This window comes from Microcaecilia unicolor, chromosome 12, assembly GCF_901765095.1.
Source record: "Microcaecilia unicolor chromosome 12, aMicUni1.1, whole genome shotgun sequence".
Lineage (NCBI taxonomy): Eukaryota > Metazoa > Chordata > Amphibia > Gymnophiona > Siphonopidae > Microcaecilia > Microcaecilia unicolor.
The window spans coordinates 14687615-14714029 of NC_044042.1; the positions used below are offsets into that span (position 1 = coordinate 14687615).

General features: G+C 46.0%; 1 protein-coding gene across 2 annotated transcripts in view; it reads right to left on the reverse strand.

The window, feature by feature from the left end:
- SYT6 (synaptotagmin 6) overlaps window positions 1-26415 on the reverse strand; it is a 242379-nt gene that overhangs the window by 13083 nt on the left and 202881 nt on the right. For both annotated transcript variants that reach the window (XM_030220970.1, XM_030220971.1), the window contains 2 exons: window positions 13305-13425; window positions 3555-3726 (listed from right to left, as the gene is read on the reverse strand). In XM_030220970.1, coding sequence (XP_030076830.1) covers window positions 3555-3726; window positions 13305-13425 — 293 coding nt within the window. The remainder of the gene's footprint in view (window positions 1-3554; window positions 3727-13304; window positions 13426-26415) is intronic.

The window sequence follows — 26415 nt, forward strand, 5'->3', positions numbered from 1 at the left end:
GCGCTCATTCGCTTGTTAAGCCAATTAAGTTATGCACGGTGTTATAGAATCCATGTCGATTTTGGCACCTAAATCTAATCTAAACGCACTATATAGAATCCAGGGGTTAGTGGATAGCTAGTTATATTGCGTGACATAACAGGCTATTCGCCAATTTTCGGCGCATTGCTGGCTAAGTGTGGTGGCCAAATCTTGCCATGCCAATAGCAGGTCTATCTTTGGCCGCTATGAACTTAGCCGGCCAGAGCTGAATATCGACTTGCCTGGCTATGTAGTTAGCAGCCCAAAATAAACTGGGTATTTTATGCCAGTTACCGGAAGCGACCCGGCACTGAATATCCAGCATCACCACCGACCGCGGGAGTTAACTAACTCAGCTAACTCCCGTGGTCTGAATATCGGCCCTGATACCTTAATACATTTTTTGATCAGCTTCCAAAGGCCATACTTTCTTCTTCAGATCAGAAAGAAGACGAAGGTTTTGTCTTCTAAAGCTAATCACAAAATGATTGTTAGTGCAATAAAAAAAAAGGTATCATCTTATTTGCTTTTCTACGTTTTGTGTTATTTCTATTGATTATCCTGTTCTAAAATATTAGTGGACCTTGAGACGTCCCAACCTGGGAATGTCCTTTCTAAAATACCAGACCCTTCTCTCAGGTTGAACGGGACACACCAGCTGTCAGTTCCATCCTTAATCAAGACCCACTTTGCAGAGACTGGAGATTGTTGCAGGACTATTAAAATGGGAGAAATTACCCTTATCACTCCAGCTGACAACAGGACATTTAAGAAAGAACTAACAGTTCCACTTTGTAAGTAATTTAACATCTGGTTATCTGTACATTCCCTTATTCCAGTTATTACTTTGTTTAATGATTTTATAGTTGCTCTGTTTTATTGTGCATTTTGAATCATTTATTGGTTGGTATGTACTTTATATGTATGTTAGTTTGTGATCCACCTAGGTAGAATAACAGTAAATAGGCAAATAAATGAACAAATATCTCCTACTCTTTGATAATAAATCTCCTGAAAGCCTCACCTTCAGCTCTGCATTCTGTTGCACATATCTTTTCCCTCACCTGCCCCCCCCCCCCCCCACACACACACCTCCTCCTTTCCTACAACATTGCACTACTGCTCCTTGTGATCTTGGGCAAGTCACTTAACCCTCCATTGCCTCAGGTACAAACTTACAGTGGTGTTCCTTGGTCAGCTACCACCCAGGGCAGATCACTGTGTGCTGTGTCGTCATCCTCCGGGTGCAGTGTCACCCCCCCTGGTGCATCACCTTGAACCCCCCCCCCCCCCCCCCCCGGTGCATTATTCTTACCTCCTGGGGTGCTGGGAGCAGCCGCAGGGCTGTCGGCTTAGCCGGTTCCCTGCTCCTTCTGCCCTGGAACAGGAAGTAACATCAGAGGGAGCAGGGAACCCACGGAGTCGACACCCTCCCTACAGCATGCACCCGGGGCAGACCGCCCCCACCACCCCGCCCTCAGTATGCCACTGCAAACTTAGATTGTGACTCACCTTGAGCTACTACTGAAAAGGTGTGAGCAAAATCCAAATAAATAAATAAATAAATGGGATCTACTTGTGACCCAGACTGGCCATGATTGGAAACAGGATACTGGGCTCCGTGAAGCTTGGGCTGATTCAGCATGGCTATTCTTATATTCTCATGACGTCCACAACCCTGATTCACAGGAGCCACAAATTTTTCTGATGTCTTTTCTGGAGGTTCTCTACACTGGATAGGCCAGTGGTCTTCATTAATTTTTAAGCTGGGGTGACTTTGGATTCTAAATAAGCTGACGGAGAGCCGCCAAATGTCTTCCCATGCAGGGCCAAGACGCTGCTGACCAGTAACTGTCAATGACATCTATCCCCACCAGCAGTGGCGTTCCTGGGGGGGGGGGTGGTTCACCCCAGGTGCACGCCGCTGGGGGGGTGCCGCGCGCCTGTCTGCTCTACTCGTTCAGTGCTCCCTCTGCCCCGGAACAGGTTACTTCCTGTTCCAGGGCAGAGGGAGCATGGAATGAGCAAAGCAGACAGGCGCGCGGCACCCCCCCCCCCCCCCAGCAGGTAAAAATGCACCCGGGGGGGGGTGTCCTTTCACCGGGGGGGGGGGAGGTGTGTCCTTTCGCAGGGGGGAGGTGGCCTTTCGCCGGGGGGCGGGGGGGTCATGCTGCACTTTGTGGGGGGGGGTGGCTCATCGGCGATCCGCCCCGGGTGTCAGCCACCCTAGGAACGCCACTGCCCACCTGCCCACCTTCAAGCTTCATTGGGGGTTGTCCTCAAGGCTGTAAGCAATTCCAAATACATCCTCTTTTGTTTACTGAGAAATGCCTTGTCCTTCAAACATGTGGCTCTTCCCCACTTTCCCCTTCTGTCCTGAGCCTGGGTAGAGAGGCAGAATAGCAGGGACCGCCCCCCCCCCCCACAGAAAGACAATAAGGGCTGCCAGGGCCATGCCAAGGGTCTGTGGCGCCCCCCTGCAGGAGATCAGTTGGAGCCCCCCCCCCCCGCAGACGAACAGTTGGCGCGCGCGCCCCCTCCCCTCCCCCCCGTGAAAATGATCGCTGCCCTCCCGCTCCCATGTCCCAACTGCCCACCCTCTTCTCCCCCCCCAAGATCCCTTTTAAATTTACCTCCGTCCGGCAGCGAAGGCGCGCCACAGCGTCAGTGAAGGAGGCGGCGCTCCCGACGTCTCTACTAGTCTTCCCTTCGCTCAATGTCCCACCTTCTTCTGACGCCATTTCCTTGGTGGAGCACTGAGCGAAGGGAAGACTAGTAGAGACGTCGGGAGCGCCGCCTCCTTCACTGACGCTGCGGCACGCCTTCGCTGCCGGACGGAGGTAAATTTCAAAGGCATCTTGTTGGGGGGGGGGGAGAAGAGGGCGGGCAGTTGGGACACGGGAGGGCGAGGTAAGCATGGTGCGGCGGGACGCTCCCCAGAGGACGGTGCCCTCCTGCCGTGCTTACCTTGCTTACCGTGTTGGTACGGCCCTGAGGGCTGCCATCGGCCTTTGGACCCTGCATTAAAGAACCCCGAGATAGGCAAATGCAGGGCTTTTCGCGTTCTCTTTTTTTAGATGGTAACATGGTAGCAACAGCAGCATGAGAGCATGAACAAGCTCTATAAGTGAAGATATATTTCGTGCCTTTTAGGAGAAAAGGGGCGGGAGGGCTGGGAGTGAGAAATAAATATAACCAAAAGGCAGTCTGGCGCATCATCTGCAAGACAGTCCTAAATAGCTCTGTTTGCATACCAAATAGCTGTTTCCAAACAACTTTCTCTGCCTCCTCCTAATGCAGTGCTCTGGAAATATTATTTGCATTAAGATGACATTATTTCCCCTTTAAACCTATATTTATGTATCTCATTCCAGCATTTTTTGTTGTTGTTGTTTTGTTTTCTTGGCTTTTGCAGTCGAGGTTGCACTACTCAGGAACATGCTGAGAAAAGGCTGTGCAGAATTCAGTTTTTCTTCCTCTCCTTTGCACCACCCTCCTTCCCCCTACGCAGGCCTCCTAAGGCTTGAACCTACCGATCATAGTCCATCACAGAAATAAGCAGGCTGACTTGATCCATGTTCTCTGGCGGAATGTCGAAGATAATCGCCTCGTTGTATGTCGGATTCAGCGTATTCTTCTTTATCGTCGTCTTCTTCTTCTTTAGCCGGCGTCCATCGCAGAGCAGCGATACTTTTACATAGGGGTCTAAAGGGAGAAAGAGAGACGCTGAAGATCATTAATTTCCCACCGTCACCTCGCAAGAGGTTTTGTGATGAAGCACCAGGCTCCACCACTTTCCAAAGTCAGTTACAAGATAAATACACCCTCTTGGGTACTGTATATTAGTAAAAAAAAAGGACCCATGAGCGCTCATGCTACCTCGTCTCAATTGAAAACATTACTGAAAAAAGTTCTTATTTTTTTAAATTCGTTCTTCTGTAACTCCTTGAAACACCCCTTCAACCTCTGGGAGTGGCCATGTTGGTAAGAGAGCAACATACAACTTTCCATTCATGGCTTCTGCTTGGGCCATGGCAACCAAGGAGGTTTTATGACAGGAGAGGAGGGCATGAGCCTATCTGGCCCATTCTGTGGGCTGAAGCCAGAGGGCGGAGCTTGCCGCTATATTGAGTGACACCAAACATTTGCAGATGCTATTGAAAAGAATAGCAAACTTGTGAGGTTTATAATTGTTTTAGTAAACCTCCTTGGTTTTGCTTTCTTTCTATTAGGAGGGGATCGGGGGGGGGGGGGGGGGGGAGATGTAAGGGGAGTTGGGGTGGGGTTTGGGGACTTTTTGAGGTTCAGTGAAGGGGGGGAGAGTTATGTTCACAATGTATTTGTCACACTTCAGAGTTAACTTTGTTATTGGCAATGCTGTATTATGGATTTCAGTGTTGCGCTATATGTCTTTAGTTTTGGTTAAGACAGTGGCGTAGGAAGGGGGGGCGGGTGCACGCGCTGGGGGGTGGTGTCGGCTCGCTGGTTCCCTGCTCTTTCTGCCCCAGAACAGGTTACTTCCTGTTCCAGGGCAGAAAAAGCAGGGAAGCAGCAGAGCCGACGCAGCTCCCAGTGACGTGCACTGGGGGCGGATCGGCCCTCCCGCCTGCCCCCCGCTGCAAGGTAGAGTGCGTTTTGGGGGGGGGGAGCGCAGCGGCGACCCGCCCCGGGTGTCAGGCACCCTCGCTACGGCACTGGGTTAAGATAACAATAAAGATATTTCTATATAAAAACAATATCAAGTGTGTAATGACTGCCTATGTGTGGATTTTTTTGACAGCCTTTTTTTGTTTATTTGAAAGCTCATGCCGTCTCCTGACATAAAATCTCCTTGGTGGAAGCACAGTTTTGTGGCCCAAACATATGAGGAAAGGCTAAAGAGGTTAGGGCTCTTCAACTTGGAAAAAAGAGGCATTTGAGGGAGGATATGATTGAGGTCTACAAAAGCCTGAGTGATGTAGAGCGGGTGGAAGTGAATCAATTTTTCACTCATTCAAAAAGTACAAAGACCAGGGGACACTCAATGAAATTGCATGAAAATACTTTTTAAAACAAATAGGAGGAAATATTTTTTCACTCAATGAATAGTTAAGCTCTGGAACTCGTTGCTGGAGGATGTGGTAATAGCAGTTAGCGTATCTGGGTTTAAAAAAGGTTTGGACAAGTTCCTGGAGGAAAAGTCCATAGTCTGTTATTGAGATGGGCATGGAGGAAGCCACTGCCTGCCCTGGGATTGGTAGCATGGAATGTTGGTATTATTTGAAATTCTGTATGGAATGTTGCTACTCTTTGGGATTCCGGAATCTTGCTATTCTTTGGGATTCTGCCTGGAATGTTGCTACTAATTGGGTTTCTGCCGGGTACTTGTGACCTGGATTGGCCACTGTTGGAAGCAGGATACTGGACTAGATGGACCATTGGTCTTATTTATTTATTTATTTATTTGTAGCATTTGTATCCCATATTTTCCCACCAATTTGCAGGCTCAATGTGGCTTACATTTGCCGTAATGGCGGTTGCCATTTCTGGGTAACAGAATTACAACTGGTAATGTGATAAGGTGCAGTAAGGCTATTCTTATGTTCACATTTGGGATACCAGATGAATCAGAACTTACCTCAATGAGGTATGTAGCATTTCAAATCCTTATTTGCTGCTGAAACCCCCACTTTTTTTGGGGGGGGGGGAAGGAAGGATGGCTACAAACGCTAGTGCCTTTTGAAACTAGTATACCTGTACCCCAACTCCTTCGCCCATAAGCGTCACTTTTGTAGAATGACTGTTATCCTCTTCTTCCAGAGCAGGATGCTGTGAAAAGGATTAAAGCCAGGGTTTCTGGCAAACTAGAAATTGATGCTCCCCACCCCCTTCCATGGGTCTGCGCCCCTCCCCCCAAGCAACCTGCTTCCACTGCCACACAGTGCAAGACTTGCACTGGAGTGCCTTCCTGCACCATGTAGTGTGAAGCTAAAGTACCAAGCTTTGTATGCAGAGTGACGCAAGGAGTGGCAGAATGGTGCTCAACACAGGTTTTGGCATGCTTACTGTGCTATGCTGGCCCTGGCTATGAATATTATCCAAACAGCATCTTCCTGTCCATTCTCACCATGGTCCAGCATCTCCCCTCACTTTTCCTTTCCCTCCCTTTTCCCCATGGTCCAGTATCTCCACTCCTTCTCTTCCCTCCATAGTCCAGCATTCCCCTTCTTTTGTCCAGGATCTTCCTATCCATGCTCCTCATGGTCCAGCATCTCCCCCTCTCTCTCTTCTGTTTCTCCTCCTCCTGGCAGTCTATCATCTTTCCATTTCCTTCCCCCGCCCCCTCCCATAGTCCAACATTTCCTGTTCTCTCACAAATACCTCATCCCCAGTGGTCCAGCATTTTTGTTTTCAATGTGATGGCAGCAAGGGATGGGCCGTAGGAAGAAGAAACAGCCGAAGCACAGCAGAAAGGCTGACAGTTAAAACAGAAAGGGTGCAGGGCACTGATGGTGTGCTGTGTCTTCACTTCACCAACTCCAACACAGACTTCCTGTTATGGAGCAGGGGCGTAGCTAGACAATAGATTTTGGGTGGGCCTAGGCAAGAAGTGGGTGGGCACCAACTGCTCTCCCCCCACACACACCCATCAAAAATATATCTCAGCTGGCAGGAAAATGGTTCTGTCCACCTTGGCAGTCTGCAGAAGGCATGAGTTGAAACTGAGCATGCGCAGTTGCCAGTATCGTGGAGAGCAGAGTTTTTGTTACCATCAGGGGGAAGTCTTCAGCTAATGGAGCTTGGGATCCCCAACAGCTAACGCTAAACGTGTGCTACTATTGGGTGGGCCTAAGCCCTAACTGGGTGGGCCTTGGCCCACCCAGGCCCACCTGTGGCTACGCCACTGTTATGGAGGCCTCATACTCTTTGTGTTCTAACTGCCAGCCTTCCTGCTGAACTTTACCACTAGCCACTGGTTGCAACTGGGTGGTCTTGTGGACAGTGGGAGCTGAAACTGAACATGGAGTGGCCCACGAGGCCTCCCATGGCAGCGTCCCTGACAGGTGGTGGGGGAAGTAAAGCCAGACCTAGATCAGCCTGTCATGAAAGAAAAATGGAAGCCAGCTGGTCACCCCGCACACAGTTCACATACATTTTGGTAATAATTTCCACAGCGTATGTTCAGTAAATGCTTTCTGAGTTACAACTTGGGAAATTCACATCAGACTCAGTGAGATTAATTTACACTTCTAGCAGGGCACAATTGGACAGTAGGATGTATTATCAGGGGCCCAAGGACATGTTAAGTGGAGAAGTGAAGATTAAACCTCAGTAACGCTCTGAAAACCAACCTCTGCTCTGTGTTATGCTTCTTAAGCACGTAGGATATGTGTGTGATTGTAGGGAATCAGTTTTCCAAATTACTGCTGCAAATTCTGTTCATATCCTAACCCCCTTCCCCTCCACCATTTGACACAATAACATTTTGTATAAAAGACAAGAAATCAGAATTGGAAACTTGATGGAAAACGTTATTAGTTATTGATTTTCCAGCTGATGGGATCCTGATTTGCACTTGTAAGAATAAGGAAAATCAGACCAGTAAATGAAATAAATGTAAGGGCCGATATTGAACCTGCTGTGGTTAGCGATCTTAAAGGCATAGAACACTGAGAGTCAAGACGGCGAATTGAACGGAAGGGCAGAAAGCCGCCCTGCTCCTCTGGTTGAATCTCTAACGATGGGGAAGAGGCATGGCTAGACCCGCGCTTACCCTTTGGTGCAGGCTTCTACACCCCGATTGTTGCAGACGAGACTGGACGATTGTGGCCTTCGTACTGCTGACGCAGTGTCAGGAACTTTGGGCAGCTCTGCGGAGTGTAGTTTAGAATGAGCCTCACTCATTAGAATGAGACCCGGAAGTGTTCCTGCAGGAGGAGACTGAGTACAGAGGGGGCAATTGAAGCTGTATCCACTGTAGCTGTTGAAGGGCTTTCTCACCCTGTGGCATCTGCCTGGATTGTTCAACAGGCAGCAATCACTATGACGTCGGTATGGTAACCCTACTCTTCCTCTCCCCCCACTTCACTACCCTAAAGGTGGCTGGCTGGTTACTGTTAGCAACACAGGCCGTCTCCTGTTTTCAATTTAACCTCTTTGTGCAGCGGTGGCAGCGGCCCACCCTCCCTCATGCCGCCTCCTGTTCCCAATGACCTCCTTGTGCGGCGGCAGCAGCCCCCCTCCTTTACACCATCTTCTGTTCCCAATTACCTCCTTGTGCGGCGGTGGCAGCAGTGGCCCCATTCCCTTATGCCGTCTCTCCTGCTCCAAATTACCTCCTCCTTGTGGGGCGGCAGGTCGCTGTTTCCATCTGGACATAGTTCAGGCGCCCTCCGCTGCCACAACCAGAAGTAGCAGAGGATGGAGTGGTACTAAGGAAGAGTGGCAGAGTCCCGGAGCATAGCGGCCCGACCATGAAGCTCTTCAAACCAGCTCTTCTGCTGTAACTTCCTGTTTCGCAAAACAGGAAGTTGCATCAGAAGGTGGGAGTCAGCACAGGAGGGAGGGCCCCAGAGCAGGCCTATGGAGAATCTCCTTGTGTCACAAGGGGAAGGAAGGTAAGAGAGGGAAGAACAAAGGAAGGAGGGAGGAAGGAGACACACGACCCGCAGCAATTGCGGTTTTTATTTTTTTACCATGGGAGCAAGGCCTTTTACAATCCCGCAGGGCAGTAAAAAATTTTACTCCTGCACCTGCAGTACACTTTGGTAAACAAAAAATTTTACTGCGGATTTACCGTGGGTCCCTGTGTCATTCACTCATATAGAATAGAGGGCAAAAGAGAGAAGGTAGAGAGCAGTGTGGGACATAGGCAACAGAATGGGGTGGGACACTGGGGCCATGGCTGGGCCAATATTTTGCTCTACACAGCAAAAGAGAGTTTGGGGACAGAGTTCGATCCTACAACCACAATGGTATTTTGGTGCCCCTGGGTCTGGGGTAATGACATCAAAATAAGCAAGATCGAGAATTGTGGAAAGAAAACTTAGACTACTAATTATTTCTATAGGTGCACATTATATGCAGGTCTATAAAATAATGAGTGGAGTGGAACGGGTGGACGTAAATCGTTTGTTTACTCTTTCCAAAAATACTAGGACCAGGGGGCATGCGATGAAGCTACAAAGTAGTAAATTTAAAACAAATCAGAGAAACTTTTTCTTCACTCAATGTGTAATTAAACTCTGGAATTCATTGCCTAAGAATGTGGTAAAGGCTGTTAGCTTAGCGGGGTTTAAAAAGGTTTGGCCGGCTTCCTGAAGGAAAAGTCCATAGACCATTATTAAATTGACTTGGGGAAAATCCACTGCTTATTTCTGGGATAAGCAGCATAAAATGTATTGAACTTTTTTGGGATCTTGCCAGGTATTTGTGACCTGGATTGGCCACTGTTGGAAACAGGATACTGGACTTGATGGACCTTTGGTCTGGCCCAGTGTGGCAATATTTCTGTCCCTAGAGAGTGCACAATCTAAGTTTTTGTACCTGGGGCAATGAGGGGTTAAGCGACTTGCCCAAGGTCACAAGGAGCTGCAGTGGGAACTGAACCCAGGTTACCAGGATCAAAGTCCACTGTATGAACCATTAGGCTACTCCTTCACTCCATTCTAATGCTCCAATTTTTGTACCAAAGACAGCACTAGATGAGAAATAGTGAATAGGATCTTCTGATCCCAAACTGTAGGTTTTTTTTTAAAAAAACTTATTTTCATAAATTGAATTACTGAGGGCAAAATAAAACTGAGTCATTTTGCTAAGCTTAAATACAAAATTGGATTGCAGTCAAATTAATTTGTAGTTATGATCAGTAAGAAGTGAACCATAAATTTTCCCATCCGTCTCTAATTGAGCTATCACTGAACAGTTGTCATGGAAAATTATTATATATGGTGCCAAAAAAAAAAAGCAAAAAACCCTATTCATGCCCTGAAAAGCAAGTCTAGATTGAGAAAACCAAAGTAACGCAAGAAACCATTTTGGTAAATCATCTAGAAAGATGATAGAGGAGGTTAGGGCTGGACAACTAGAAATGCGATGTGTGACTTCAAAGGTTAATTCTTCAAGTGTCTAGTACAGTGTTTTATGTGTGTTTCAGCCTGAGAAATTCAGCAGTACGGAACTGCTGCATGAATCCTACTACTACTACTTAACATTTCTAGAGCGCTATTAGGGTTACGCAGCGCTGTACAAATTAATAACTAAGGATGGTCCCTGCTCAGAAGAGCTTACAATCTAAAGGACGAAATGTCAAGTTGGGGTAGTCTAGATTTCCTGAGTAGAGGTGTTGTGATTAAGTGCCAAAAGCGACATTGAAGAGGTGGGCTTTGAGCAATGATTTGAAGATGGGCAGGGAGGGGGCCTGGCGTATGGGCTCGGGGAGTTTGTTCCACGCATGGGGTGAGGCGAGGCAGAAAGGGCGGAGCCTAGAGTTGGCGGTGGTGGAGAAGGGTACTGAAAGGAGGGATTTGTATTGAGAGCAGAGGTTACGGGTAGGGACGTAAGGGGAGATGAGGGTAGAGAGGTCAGGAGGGGCTGCAGATCGAGTGCATTTGTAGGTTAGTAGGAGAAGCTTGAATCCTCAGTGCTTCTTCTATGATCCACTTATAAAATAAAACCCTTTGGCTGACCTCATATGTAGACAAGCAGACGGGTGTCCTTTGGGTGATCTCTCTGCCTTCTGACACGCTCCAGAGAGAGCTGGAAGATGCAGGAAACTTGTAGAACAAAAGGAGTGTCCAGTGTAATCAGTGGGAGGCACAGCAGAATCCTCCTCCGACTATAAAAACTGGAATTCCTCCTTGTAACAGTGTCTTAGATATATATCTCCTGCCCTGACCAATTCATCTGCTAGGTAGAACCTTCAAGCCAAGCCTTATCAGCACAGGATCCAGAAATACGGAGCCTTTACCAGTTAGTAAATTATTAGACTATAGGCATGGCTGGTCCAAGGCAAGATGCAACCTGAGACAGAGCTAACATAGTAACATAGTAGACGACGGCAGAAAAAGACCTGCACGGTCCATCCAGTCCGCCCAACAAGACAACCCACATGTGCCACCCTCTGTGTACACCTGACCCTGAGCTGTCCCCGCCACCCTCAGGGCACAGACTGCAGAAGTCCGCCCAGCACTAGCCCCGCCTCCCAACCACCAGCCCCGCCTCCCACCACTGGCTCCGCCACCCAATCCCGGCCAAGCCTCTGAGGATCCACTCCAGTGCACTCCGAATGCTGGCTCCTCCCACAACCAAAGGGCTTGCATTTGGTCATTTCTGAGATAGGCGTCCTTAGTTTCCATTATCGCCGAAAATCAGGAACGACTAAGTCTAAGGACGACCATCTCTATGGACGACCTAAATATCAAGATTTGGGCGTCCACAACCAAATTATCAAAACGAAAGATGGACGCCCATCTTGTTTCGATAATACGGGTTTCCCCACCCCTTCGCTGGGACGTCCTGCGAGGACGTCCTCAGGAAAACTTGGGCGCCCCTTTCGATTATGCCCCTCCACGTCTACCAGGATGTCACCTCTGTGGTACAGCACTTTATAAAACCAGAACACTGCATCAATGATTTTATGATGAGAATACTAAAAGGACATTTTAAGACAACCCAGGACCTTTGAAGTCAAAATGATGAAATATTTTGACACTCACCAGACAGGACTTAACAACGATCTGGGATTTCCATCCCACTATAAACCATAAAATTCTACTGCTTTGCCACCCTCTTATCAGCCATCCATCTCTCCCTGTCTCTCACTCACCCAGCTCTCTCTCTGTTTCTCACCTAATTAATTAACTTTGGCAAATCCTTGAAGACACATCTCTTCAACAAAGCCTACAAAATGAACCCTTAACGACACAAATCACCACCCAACTCACCCAAGTATCAAAATGCAACTCTTACACCACCCTATCTAACACCTCCTTCTCTAATTCCTCATACATCTTCTGCTTATACTGATTGTATACAAGATCCTGTCATGACTATGTCATAACAACACTCTGTAAGCCACATTGAGCCTGAAAATAGGTGGGATAATGTGGGGTACAAATGTAATAAATAAATAAAACCCAATCCACCCTCTTCCTGTGAGAATGTCATTGGAATGCTTTTGTGTTTCACTTATATATTCTGATATTTGTCAATATTTGCTCATTTCTGATCTGAAGAAGAAGGGTTACATTTGGAAGCTAATCAAAAAAATGTATTGTTAGTCCAATAAAAAAGGTATCATCTTATTTTCCTCTCTCTGTTTTGTTTTATTTCTATTTATTTCCTTGTGAACTAACACAGCTACCACTTTACTGTCCCTCAAAATTCCAAATATATGATTGATTAGTCATGGGGTTGCATTATGTTTAAAATTGACTCGTACTAATTGAGACATCCCATGTACATTAATAGGATGCATATACTTTAGGAACGTTCTGAAAACCCAACAGGCTGGTAAAGGCACCATTGTTGTGGAGTGGAAGTGGAGTGGGGTGGCCTAGTGGTTAGAGCACTGGTCTTGCAATCCTGAGGTGGCTGGTTCAAATCCCACTGCTGCACCTTGTTAGGGTTACCATATTTTGTCCTCGCCCATGCCCCACCCCTTTCGCATCCTCACGCCACCCCCTGTCACATATTCCCCTCCCTTCCCCCAGGTCACATATTCCCCTCCCCCCCCCACTCACCATATACTTCCCTGGTGGTCTAGTGACCTCTTCGGGGCAGAAAAGAGCCCCCCTCTTTTCTGCCCGGAGCTCTGTCCTTGCCCTGCATCCTGTTGCTGTGACGGTCTCGGGATTCAAAATGGCCGCCAAGAGAACATGTCCGGGTAAATCTGGACATATGGTAACCCTACTTCTTGTGATCTTGGGCAAGTCACTTAACCCTCCATTGCCTCAGGTACAAACCTAGATTGTGAGCCCTCCTGGGACAGAGAAATACCCAGAGTACCTGAATGTAACTCACCTTGAGTTACTACTGAAAAAGATGTGAGCAAAATCTAAACAAATAAATACATTGTTTTAGGGTATCACTTTGTGATTAGTCAAGGAGAAGAACTGGAGGCATCGGTGAAAGAACTGTAGCACATTCTTTTCCCCATCAGACGAGGTCGCTCCAGCGCTTGTCCTCTGTCTATTGGATGGGAAATGGGGTTAACATGTGGTATTATTGGATACAGTGTACAGTTTCCTCACACAAGATGACCCATAGAGGAATAAACAGGGAGGAGATAGGTGTCCACATACCTGAATAACCTGTGATGTCCATTGCTTTGAGATTCCTGCATTTAATTACCGTTAAGGTGAGGCGACCCGCTGTTGGAAGGTAACAGAGAGAAAACATAATCTCCCCTAGGTCCACACTTTCCTGGAATTAAAAAAACAAAACGAAAGAAGGCCATGCATTAGAAATCAAGCTTTGGAAACTTCAATACTCTTCCACACGTGCCTAGTTTCCACAGGAGTAACAATTCATGTTTGAACAGGTTTGAAGAGCTGTTCACCAAATCAATGCAAATGAGCTACGGATAGTTTCTGTCTGAGCATATCGTAGCACGGAGTCCACTGGCAGACTGTTTTCAAAGCTATAAATGTTATCAATAGAAATCAAACAAAATAAAACCTGGAAAAGAAAATAAGATGATACCTTTTTTATTGGACATAACTTAATACATTTCTTGATTAGCTTTCGAAGGTTGCCCTTCTTCATCAGATCGGAAGTAAGCAAATGTGCTAGCTGACAGTGTATATAAGTGAAAACATTCAAGCATTACTATGACAGTCTGACAGGGTGGGAGGATGGGGTGGGTCGGAGGTATGCATGGGGACATCAAAGCATATCATTGATATTCTAACAGGATGGGTGTGGATAATTGAGGGGTGGGGTGATCAACAGAGACATACAGCTTTATGGTTTATAATGGGCTAGGAACCGGTCAGACTCACAGAAACAGAAGCCTGCGCGGCCGTATTGGTGATCTGCAAGGGCAGGCTTCTACATGGAATGTTGCTAGTGGAGGAGTAGCCTAGTGCTTAGTGCAGCGGACTCTGATTCTGGGGAACTGGGTTCAATTCCCACTGCAGCTCCTTGTGACCCTGGGCAAGTCACTTAACCCTCCATAGCCCCTGGTACCAAAATAAGTACCTGAATATATGTAAACCGCTTTGAATGTAGTTGCAAAAACCTCAGAAAGGTGGTATATCAAGTCCCATTTCCCTTTCCCTTGATCTACCCCACCCCGTGAATACCTCCACTACAGTGTGGTTACAAGATGTATGATGTGTTACAAACTGGAGCACTTAAGGGAAATGGGACTTATATACCGCCTTTCTGAGGTTTCAGAGCATATGAGGTTTCAGATGGATTATTTATTTGGGCGAAGGGCTGTTTACCCCAAGAAATCTCTTTGAAAATTATCCTCTCAATGATTTATTAAGAGTTCGGAACAGAAAACGACTCCTCTGTGCAGTATCATACAAGTGAAATCACATTACGGCGGAAGCATGAATTGGCTTGAAGCAGCAACACAAAGGGAAAATGGCTGCGCTTGCTAGACGCAATTGTATTTTTTTTTTTAATGAAACCTACATTTCATAAAAAGCCAGAAATGTTCAGGAAGCCTGGTTGGGTAGGAATCTTATCAAGCATCGGACTAAGGAGGGGCTGGGCTAAGTTCTGCATCAAACCCCAGCATTGCTTATTTCAGGCTCGGGCAAGTCGTGATTATCTTTGGCTCCATGTAATCTGGCTTCTTGCTGTTCCCTTCATCCGCTGAGAAGTTTAATTTAAATACTAACCACCTGCAAATCTGATTTTAAGGTTTCTGGTATGACTTGGCCCAGCATGCATGGTATTTGCGAACGTAACAGCTGCCACTTGCTGTGTGCGTGAGGTACGCCTTTTTTGGAGGGGGGGGGGCACAAAACTTTTCATATTGAGGGAATAAATGTATCGGCCACTTATCTACCACTACCTTCAAAATTGAATCCCCCGTGCATTCTTTCCCGTTTCTGCCTTGCCCTGCTGTTGGTGCTGCTCCTTTCTGACTTTGAGAAAGGTGAGTTTTGAGCGGTTGCCTAATTTTGTTACTGCCCTCATTGGTGTACACAAATTGTGCAGCTGCTCCTTGTGATCTTGGGCAAGTCACTTAATTCTCCGTTGCCTCAGGTACAAACTCATATTTAAAATAATAAAGAAAACATGTAATGTATATATGCACGCATGCAAATAAACATACGAGCATATATATGCATACAGACACATGCCCACACCTCGTTTCATTAAAATGTTACTGTCGTGTGTATTATTATTACTACTACTACTACTTATCATTTCTATAGCGCTACTAGACGTAGACAGCGCTGTACACTTGAACATGAAGAGACAGTCCCTGCTCGACAGAGCTTACAATCTAATTAGGACAGACAAACAGAACAAATAAGGGATGAGGACAAAGAGCAGCAAGATTCCGGAATCCCAAAGAGTAGCAAGATTCTGTGTAGAATTCAAAGAGTAGCGAGGAGCAAGATGGCGTCCTAGCTGTGCTCACGGAAGCTGCCGAATTGTTTGTTGGCAATTTTTATCTTTTCCTCGATTTCTATTATGCCCCATACTAAAAGAAAGGGGACGACAAAAGTGCAACCGCCAACTGCACTAACGTCGTCCCCTAACCAGCAGACATTAGACCGCTTCGTGAGAAGCTTACCTTTCGGTTCCGGTTTGGCGAGCCCCGCGTTGGCCGACAACGAAGGAGCGACGTCGGCTAGGGGCCTCGATACCACCTTGTCGCCGCCGACGCTGAACCCGCCTCCTTGTCCCGCAGGTGCCAGAGTTGAGTTAGAGGATCGAGCGGACTCCGAGGAGAGTAACGACTTATCCTTATTTGGCGGTATCTCCCCTGGAACAGCGGTTGAGAGTGTGCTGGAGCTGGAAAAGCCCCAGGAGGTTACAATGGAAGCTATTTGGACTGCGCTCCAGAGACTGACTAATGAAGTTGCCAAATCTACGAGAGAAATTTCTACAGTTGCTAGTAAGTTGACTTTGATGTCAGAATCTTATGAAGAAATTAAAAGAGAATCTGCTATTCAATTTGCTACAGTAAAAGAAGAGATTAAAACTGTTAAGACAACAGTAGATTCTCTGGTTAATGATAAACTTTTCACTGCTCGCAAACTAGAGCAGATAGAAAATTATAATCGACGCCTCACGCTTAGGATGTTGAATTTTCCTATTTCACCTGCTTTAACTCCTCGAGATTTTCTGAAAAAATATCTACAGGAGACTTTGAAATTTTCCCCTGCTGACATTCCACCCTGCAATAAAGTTTATTATTTACCTAATGTGAAAAAACAAGGAGATGACTGTCAACCTCCAGTAATAGATATTCAGAATTTAACAGCACTACTAGAAGATTCTATGATAGAAATAACTTCAAGAGGAACTCTTATAATATCAATGGTATTCGAACAGGACTTGAATATGATTATGAAAAAATACTTTAAATATTCGTCAGCCCTGTTTTGTGGACAGAAAATATGGGTCTACCCCGATGTTACCAAGATAACGCAGCAGAGACGAAAACAATTTCTTATACTTAGAGAAGAAGTTAAAGCGTTGGGTGCAATATTTACCTTAGCATACCCATGTAAATGCATAATTCGAATTTCTGGCATTAAATATGTTTTTTTTGAGCCCTCTCAATTGAAAATATTTCTGGATGCCAAAAATCCAACTAGCTGAGTAAGAAGAACATTTGATATCAGCAAATATAAGTTAATGGAAAATAAGATCAGGACTATGCCAATTTTTGTCAAGTTTTTTTTTCCTTTCTCTTTTTAGAGTGACAAATCTCCTTAAGTCTGTTTGACTCCTCCCCCTTTTTTTTTTGGTGGTCTAAGGAAGAGAATTAAGTTAAATATTTTTGATATATATGTTAGAATGGAAAGTATTATATATATTTTGATTTTCCTTAAATAATTCTCTGTATTGCCTTACAAACTGGATTTGTTTGTATTATCATTTAAAATTAATAAATATTAAAATTAAAAAAAAAAAAAGAATTCAAAGAGTAGCAAGATTCCGGAATCCCAAGACTACTACTACTACTTATCATTTCTATAGCGCTACTAGACGTACGCAGCGCTGTACACTTGAACATGAAGAGACAGTCCATAAGTACATAAGTAATGCCACACTTGGAAAAGACCAAGGGTCCATTGAGCCCAGCATCCTGTCCACAACAGCGGCCAATCCAGGCCAATGGCACCTGGCAAGCTTCCCAAACGTACAAACATTCTATACAGAGCTTACAATCTAATTAGGACAGACAAACAGGACAAACAAGAGATAAGGGAATATTAAAGTGAGGATGATAAAATAAGGGTTCGGAGTTAAAAGCAGCATCAAAAAGGTGGGCTTTTAGCTTAGATTTGAAGACAGCCAGAGATGGAGCTTGACGTACTGGCTCAGGAAGTCTATTCCAGGCATGTGGTGCAGCAAGATAAAAGTAACAGAGTCTGCTTCCAGGCTTAAGTCTATGTGCCAACACCTGGCCACTAAGCTGCCAACAGTTGATAATTTATAAACCAGTATCTGATGAACTTGTAGGTCAGGTCAAGTACTAACCTCAATTGAAGGAAAAGGAGCCCATTCAAGAAATTTAACTGACTAATATTCAGCCCACGCTGGGGCTTATGCGGGTCCCAGATGATATTCATCTAGGACTCGCTAAAGACACTTATACGGGCCCTGGCTGAATTTCAGCTGGGACTGACTTAAGGTGTCCTCTGCTCCTCCATAACTCCCTCCCTCCCCTTTGACCCTGATCCCCAATCCTTCCCACCCCAGCCAGATAAGGGCTGGGGCTCCAGCCCCATAGGCCTACCGGTTAAATGCCTGGTAGTCCGGTGGGGTCTTATAAGCAGGAACGATGGCCCCTTGTTCCTTCCCGTTGTGGCATCTACTGTACAAATGGCTGTCACAACCTCTAGCGGAAGGTCTCTAATACCACAAGGTTTCCACTAGAGGTCGCAGCAGTCATTTTGCTGCAGCGAATGAGTGAGTATCGCTCCTGCCAATAAGACACCAGTAGACATGGGGGGGGGGGGGGGGGGGTAAGAGGGTAGAGGTAGGGGAATATAGTATATAGTAAGTGACGACAGATAAAGACCTGAATGATCTATCCCATCTGCCCAACAGTCACATCCATTATCAATTCAAGATTAAATCAATAATGAACGTGATATTATATACGTGATCAAAGGTCTTTCTTTGGTGCTTCTGGGACATAGACAGTAGAAGTCCACCTAACTCTGTCCTTACGTTCCCATGCATTGAATATCCAGGGTTAATTCAAGATGGGGACAGAGGGGAGGTTTGGACAGCTCTTACCTACATCTGGGGTAGGAGGGAAGGAAGATTGGGGTCACAGGAGAGGGAGGGGGCATCAGGAAAACTGGTGCCACAACTTAGAAGCTAACCAGGCTCTGGCTAATATTCAGACCAGTGTCCAGATTGTTTTAGTTAGGATTGCCTTTAGTTGCTAACTTAAGTAGAGTTACCATATTTGGTCCCCCAAAAAAGAGGACACATGCCCTGCTCCACCACACCCCACCCGCCCCCTTTCACACCCGCCCTGCTCCCTTTCACACCCTCGCTCCGCCCCCTGTCACATATTCCCCTCCCCCCTGTCACACACCCTGTCACCCCCCTCCACTCCCCTCCCCGTCACCCCCTTCCCTTACCTCACTTTACTGCCCTGATGGTCTAGTGACCTCTTCGGGGCAGGAAAGGCCCCCCTCTTTGCTTCCCGGAGCGCTGCCCTGCATCCTGTTGCTGATCTCGGCGCCAATTCAAAATGGCCACCAAGAGTTGAAGTCTTGCGAGGTCGCTTCAACTCTCGGTGGCCATTTTGAATCAGTGTCGAGATCAACAATAGGATGCAGGGCAGCGCTCCAGGCAGGAAAGAGGGGGCTCTTTCCTGCCCCGAAGGTGGAAGAGATCACTAGACCAGCAGTGCAGTAGTAAGTAAGGGGAGAGGAGGCTAGCAATCTGCCCGTTTGTCTGGATTTCTAGACAAACGGGCAGGCTGGCAGGTGGGCCGTCCTATAGGACGGCCCGCCAGTGGCGTACCAAGGGAGGGCGATGGGGGCGGTCCGCCCTGGGTGCACACCGCTGGAGGGGGTGCCGCACGCCAGACAGCTTCGTTTGTTTCCATGCTCCCTCTGCCTCGGAACAGGTTACTTCCTGTTCCGGGGCAGAGGGAGCATGGAAACAAACGAAGCTGAGCGGCGCGCAGCACCCCCCCCCCCCAGCGGTGTGCACCCGGGGGGTTCTTTCGTTGTGGTAGGGGTTCTTTCGCTGGTGTGGGGGGGGGGTGTTCTTTCGCCGGGGGGGGCGCACTGCATGGGGGGGGCGCTGCACCCGGGGGGCGGGGCGCATCGGCGATCTGCCCCAGGTGTCAGCCCCCCCCCCTAGGAATGCCACTGTGGCCTGCCCACCAGCCTGCCCATTTGTCCAGAAATCCGGACAAACGGGCAGATTGGCAAAACCCGCCCGGTTGCCCGGACATGTCTACTACTACTACTTGACATTTCTAAAGCGCTACTAGGGTTACGCAGCGCTGTACAATTTAACATAGAAGGACAGTCCCTGCTCAAGGAGCTTACAATCTAAAGGACAAATGTACAGTCAGTCAAATAGGGGCAGTCTAGATTTCCTGAAAGGTTTAAAGGTTAGGTGCCGAAAGCAACATATGGTAACCCTAAACTTAATCAGTTAGCGGTTAGGTCCTAGCTCTTCCCATGCTCTACCCAAGCTCCGCCTACAGACTGCCCTGGCACAAACTGGACAGTACATGAGCAGCCTATGCTGGTACTTAGTAGCACTGTCTGATCTAGTGCCACTGAATTTCACCACTTTGGCAGACAGAAATGATTTAACCAGGTAGAGCCTTTCCTGACCAGTTAAATCGTTTTGAATATTGGGTGGTAAATTTCCAATCCATGCTTCCCAGTTTTCATTGCCTAAGAATGGCTTAAAGCCCTGACCAGATGGAAAGCAGGTAGCGGTGGGGGGGGGGGGGGGGGGGGGGGGGGGGGGAAGCAAAAGTTAGATCAATGCACAGTAAGAGAAGCGTGTGCAGATCTTCCATCTGCCTCTTTTCAACGATGACACTCTAATCGATACAGTGACTCCTTGGTCTGCTTAAATGCAGGATCGGCCAGGCGGCACAAGAGAGGGGGAAGATTTTCAATACATATACGATAAGATGAAGGTGACCTCACTTGGGGTTAGTACAGACAGCCACTTATGGTTCCCCAAAGAGGGAAGGAATTAATTATACACAATTCTCATCTGCAAAGATTTTGAACTTTGCTTCTGTCTGACAGGTTCTTTGAAAACCAGCAAGTCATTGCTTTTTTTGGAGAGAGAGAACTACTTTCCAAAACCATAGCCGTAAAACAAAGACCACAAATTGGGTCACAAGATTCCGTGTGATATATTAAGCCACAAACATCGCACATGCAAGAGACTGCGGCCAGGTCGCATGGAGTGAAAAGATACAGTGCCCACTTCCCTAAAAGGGATCCCTTAGGAAAAGGAAGAGTTAGTGGTTACTGAGGTGGGGCAGACTGGATGGACCATTGAGTCCTTATCTCCCGTCAAGCTTCTAGGTTTTGCTCCCTTGTTCCGTAGTGTGAGAACACCTCGTCGGAATTATATCATACATCATGCCAAATCTACCTGCTTTTAAAAGCAATTTTGGTTTAAGCAAATCCATTATAACAGCTGTATGCAGACATAGATGAACAAGTCTTTGAAGGCCTGAGGTTCTTAGATTAAGGGGGCTGCCTTCTTGGGCAAATAGAGGTGCCCAATGGAACATTCCTAAACCAAGAGTCGTTCAATTCAGCTTCCATGATCTGGAACCATGCCACTTGGTTCGGGATTTAACACTGTATTTTATTCAGGGAAAGATTTGGACGTGCAATTGGCCGGTCCATAAAATCCACTTACGTTTCAGTGAGAGCTGAACCTGCTTTACTGCCTTTCAAAGGAGACGCAGTTTGTCACACTCTTCTCTTGTCTACTGGCTTTGAATAACCACGGCTTCTCATTTTCTGTTCTGTAGTTTGCAAAGGCACAGTTTGGGGGGGAGCGATAAAGGGGTGACACCTCCCCGAATGCTCAAGGTGCTATACTGAATTCGCTCCCCTCTCTCCGCCATTAATATGGCTTCCCTACTCCTTACCTTCTCTCCCTCCCCTGCCAAACAAAGCAGGAAAACCACACCAATGGATGTTGGTCTTTTTAGGAAACTCAGAATTAAATGTGGTATAAGTCGGCTGACTGACCTGGCCATGCATGGCCTAGTGCTGTGCTTTCAGATTCAGGTAGTCAGTCCTAGGCTGCTGGGGAGGGGGGACTCAGGGGCACATCTTCTGGTAGAAGGGGGGGGGGGGAGAATTCTCCCAACTGCTCATGCTGCCTTACACCGCCTCTAAGGAAAAAGGGTCGTCATCGCTCGAAGTAATGTGACCTTTGATTGATAGAGGGGAAGATCTGGAATTTTCCAGGCCTGTAAAAACCCAAAGCGATCGTCACATTTTCTCATTCTTTCATTAGCCTCACCAGTCCCCCCAGCAAAAATACAATCTTAGAAGCAGTGAAGGGCTCCTCTAGGTGCAAATCTAGGTTAAGGTTTTCTTTTAGTGACTTGGTCTCAATTATCTTTTAATCAGGAAGAAAACACAGCCCACAAACTTTCACGCTGAGAGTTTGTCAAACGATTACGAGAAGGATATGAAATTCATCAACAAGAGCAATGTGCTACTTCTACCCTGCTGAAGGTTCATATGACTTTAGTACGAGAACTGATTTCTGCTCAGTGACTGACCATAACAAGTAATGCAATTTAAAGTGCTGCTTGAATTGGCAATTATGCCATACAGCTCATTTTATTTTAATTTTCATTTTATGAATGTGGTTTTGCATCTACTTACATGGGTTTGCTTAGCATAATATTGCTTTGGAACTGGGACCTTTCAGAGTGGTGGGCATTGATTTTGAAGTTACATTTTGCGACTGATATATGCGTTATGGACTGAATGTTATTTTTTTCACGATGCGCACTGGGGCTGATGATTGACAAACTCGGGCTAATTAATTCACCTTTATGTGCTGTATTGAGGTCCTTTAGTCTGATGACCCCCTTATATTTTCTGGAGGAATTTTCTTTTGGCATTCACATAAATGACAGAAATAAAATATTAAGCATGAACAAAATCAATGTCCGACTTTTTACCACCCCTGAAAATATGCCTAGAAAAGATTTTAGTTAAGAAAAAAATGTATCATTATATTATACAGAAAGCTGTAAAAGCCAATTCCATAACTGGGCAAGTGGTTATGGGGTCATTTTACTAAGGTACGCTAAAAGGTGGCCTGCGCTACCTTTAGCGTCTGGGTTTCCCACGTGCTGCGGCCACGTGCTAATTTCCCTATTAGGGTTTGGCCATTACTACAGAAATCAACTTACCATTACCTATTTAGGAGGCAGTAAGGGCTTCCAGACTCCTCCCGATTGGGTAGCGCATGGTAATATACCTGTGCTACCCAATTAACTCAAGTATGCCTACTCTCCACCCATGGGCACATGGTCAGCACTAAACCCAGATATTCAATGCCGGATCATTTCTGGTGACCGGCGTTGAATAGCCGATTAACTTTTGGCCGGTTTGAACACAAACGGCTAAGTCGATATTCATATTCACCCTGGTTCATAGAGTCATACATGGAGAGGCCCCGTCATATATGTCAGACCTCATAGATCTACCAGAAAGAAATACAAAAAGTTTGTCTCGAACTTTCTTAATGTCAATGTAATTAAAGTAACCAGGTTGAAGGAATTAATGTTGATTTGTTCGGTGCATTTTTGATGTCAAGTCTTTCGTGAAGGATTCTTATTATAAGTCTCTCTGAACAAGTTTGTCTTCAATAATTTCAGGAAGGTTAGTAAATCGTGCGTTGTCTTTATGGCATTCGGTAGTGTGTTCCACAGCTGCGTGCAGAGGTAGGAAAAACTAGACGCATATATTGATCTGTATTTAAGCCCTCTGCAGTTGGGGTAATGGAGGTTTAAGAAAGTTCGAGACAAACTTTTTGTATTTCTTTCTGGTAGATCTAAATGAGAAGGACAAGATAAAACGTTCAATAATGTCAATGTAATTAAAGTAACCAGGTTGAAGGAATTAATGTTGATTTGTTCGGTGCATTTTTGATGTCAAGTCTTTCGTGAAGGATTCTTATTATAAGTCTCTCTGAACAAGTTTGTCTTCAATAATTTCAGGAAGGTTAGTAAATCGTGCGTTGTCTTTATGGCATTCGGTAGTGTGTTCCACAGCTGCGTGCAGAGGTAGGAAAAACTAGACGCATATATTGATCTGTATTTAAGCCCTCTGCAGTTGGGGTAATGGAGGTTTATTGAACGTTTTATCTTGTCCTTCTCATATATACCTGTTATGAATTATTTATTTATTTACTGCTAATTCACTTGATATTTTATCTTTAATATCTAATTTGCTTGATATTCTTATATACCTTAATGTAACTCTTCTCTGTACTTATCATTCCGTTAATGGTTATCGCCTTGCGACATAATGTAAGCCACATTGAGCCTGCAAATGTGTGGGAAAATGTGGGATACAAATGCAGCAAAATAAAAAATACATAAATAAAATATTTAGCCGGTTATGTTTAAATTGGCCAAAGATATCCCACCTATTCGCGCAGCCAAATATAGCTGCTAAACTGGGGCTGAAAGTCGGTGGATATCCAGTTATATTGGCCTAAATGACCGGCTATATGCTAGCCACTAACTGGCGATATTCGATGGGAGATAGCCAGTTAGGGTGCACTTAATCTGCCAGGTGACGATCCTGGCCGATTAAATGCTTTTGACAAGGCCGCCGAGGTGGGGAGGCAAGATTTCTTGGGCCAGGCCTCCAAGGAGGGCCCGACGCCAACGAATCTCAATCCTAAGGCAGGTGGAGTATGATCTCAGCCTTCCAAATACACATCCACCAAGCCAAACAGAGCTTCCTTCTGGAGTTCATGAAATGTAACTGGTGGCAACTTATCCAGGTGTGCTTGAAAATTCCTTTGAATTAGGCCTGTGGCCCCCCAAATGTTAAGAAATATTCTGTATCCTTTTGCCACATTTTCTTGGCCGCAGATTGCATTTGTGGGCAGTTGAGGATCTTTTTTCTTTCGATACATGATTCAAAGAGTAATTGCTTGGGACTGACAACTCTATGATCATTGGTATCCTGGTTTATTTCTCTTTCACCACTATGTCCAGTTTCCTTGCCAGACCAAAGGTCCATCAAGCCCTGCATCCTGTTTCCAACAGTGGCCAATCCAGGGCACCAATACCTGGCAAGACCCCGAAAAGGTTCATTACATTTTATGCTGCTTATCCCAGAAATAAGCAGTGGATTTTCCCAAGTGAATTTAATAATGGTCTATGGACTTTTCCTTCAGGAAGCCATCCAGACCCTTTTTAAACCCCGCTAAGCTAACTGCCTTTACCACATTCTCTGGCAACGAATTCCAGAGTTTAATTACACGTTGAGTGAAGAAACAATTTTCTCCGATTCATATTAAATTTACTACTTTGTAGCTTCATCGCATGCCCCCTAGTCCTAGTATTTTTGGAAAGAGTAAACAAGCGATTCACGTCTACCCGTTCAACTCCACTCATTATTTTATAGACCTCTATCATATCTCCCCTCAGCCGTCTCTTCTCCAAGCTGATCATAACCTCTTCATTCTGCAGAATTTTCTTAGAGTCATGATCCCAGTGTTTTTCTGGTACAGTAATGTTGTAGTGTTTCCAAAGTTTCCAATGGAAGAGACATGTCACCTTGTTGGGTCTTTCTGTATTGAAATGTTCTGGGTTGCAACTGTCAATCTCTCATCCTTAGGTTGCAATTCACTTCGCTTAAACATTCATGTGTTTGGTTTTGATCAATGAATGGTTCCTGAGGACTAGATTTGGGGTCCATTTAAATACACCTGAAATTATTTGAGTGAGGAGAGAAAGCAGTTGTGGAGATGCCAGTGATTGAACCTGGGATCTCATACGTGTAAAGAATGTGCTTGACCAGTGTGACCATTGACTTCAACCAGCTCTATGAGTGGAGAAATGCCCTCAATTGGAAATTGCCATGCTAAACCCCCACTTCTGATTAGAGGGTTTGCTCCTGGTGGGGCACACTGAGTAACCAAAGCCAATCCTATATAATAATTTGCACCTTCAACGTTCTGAAGTTGACTGCCAGGAAGTTGAAGCCCGGTTCATAATGTCTGAAGCCTTCTGGTGACGTCACCGATTTGCCTGGGAAACCACGACGCGTCTCAAGCACTGGCGCTACAAGTTCGCACCACCATCTCCATCCCCTCCCAATTCAGCAGTCCCGCCTCCCCCCGGAGTAACCAAGTTCCATGAAGGGGGAGGGGGGAGGGGAGGAGGAGGGGGTGATGCAAAGGGGGGGAGAGGGAGGGCGGAGGGGGGTGATGAGAAGGGGTGAGGGGGTGGAGGAGGGGGAGTGAGGGGGGAGAAGAGGAGGGGGTGAGGGGGGAACAAGAGGGGGAGAGGGGGCCCTGGGACCTTGCTAGTGCCCATTTCCTTTCTGTTCGAAAGGGACCTCTTTTACTAGTTATGATAATAAAAAGTCTGATAAACTAAGTGGGGGAGGGAGACACTAGTCAAATTCCGGATCTTATTGAATTGCCCTATTGTAATTATTATCCAATAAAACATGTTCCCCCTTCCAAATGGAAACTCAGAGGTGGAGGGGGTGGAGTTGTTGTGATCACTTTGCTTAACCCTACCACGCATTTCACCCAAAATGGGTTGAAACCAGTTTTAACAGTGAAGTGTCCCCATTCCTGCATCCTTTTCTAACACCTTTACGATACAGAATCACTGGCTGCGGCAACGCACAAGACCAATGACTATGTTTTTACTCAGATGGAAACAGATGCAGAGTGAAAGCTTGACAATGCATCAATTAGAAAAAATATGCTTTCATTTATGAGAAAGAGAAAGAATATTCTTGGAAGCTCCGGAAAGGAAAATGCAATTTGTTTTTAAAGAGCCTTTCTATCTGTTAGTGTGATCATATTATTCATCCGTCAAGCCATGACTGGACATTGTTATGGCATAATTGGATAACCATTCGGGCACATGGTGTGTTAATGGATATAGAGTGATATGTTACATCACCAGTAAGGACTGATTACAGCACACAATTGAAAGAAGGCTGGATTCAATCAGCTCAACTTTTCTCAATT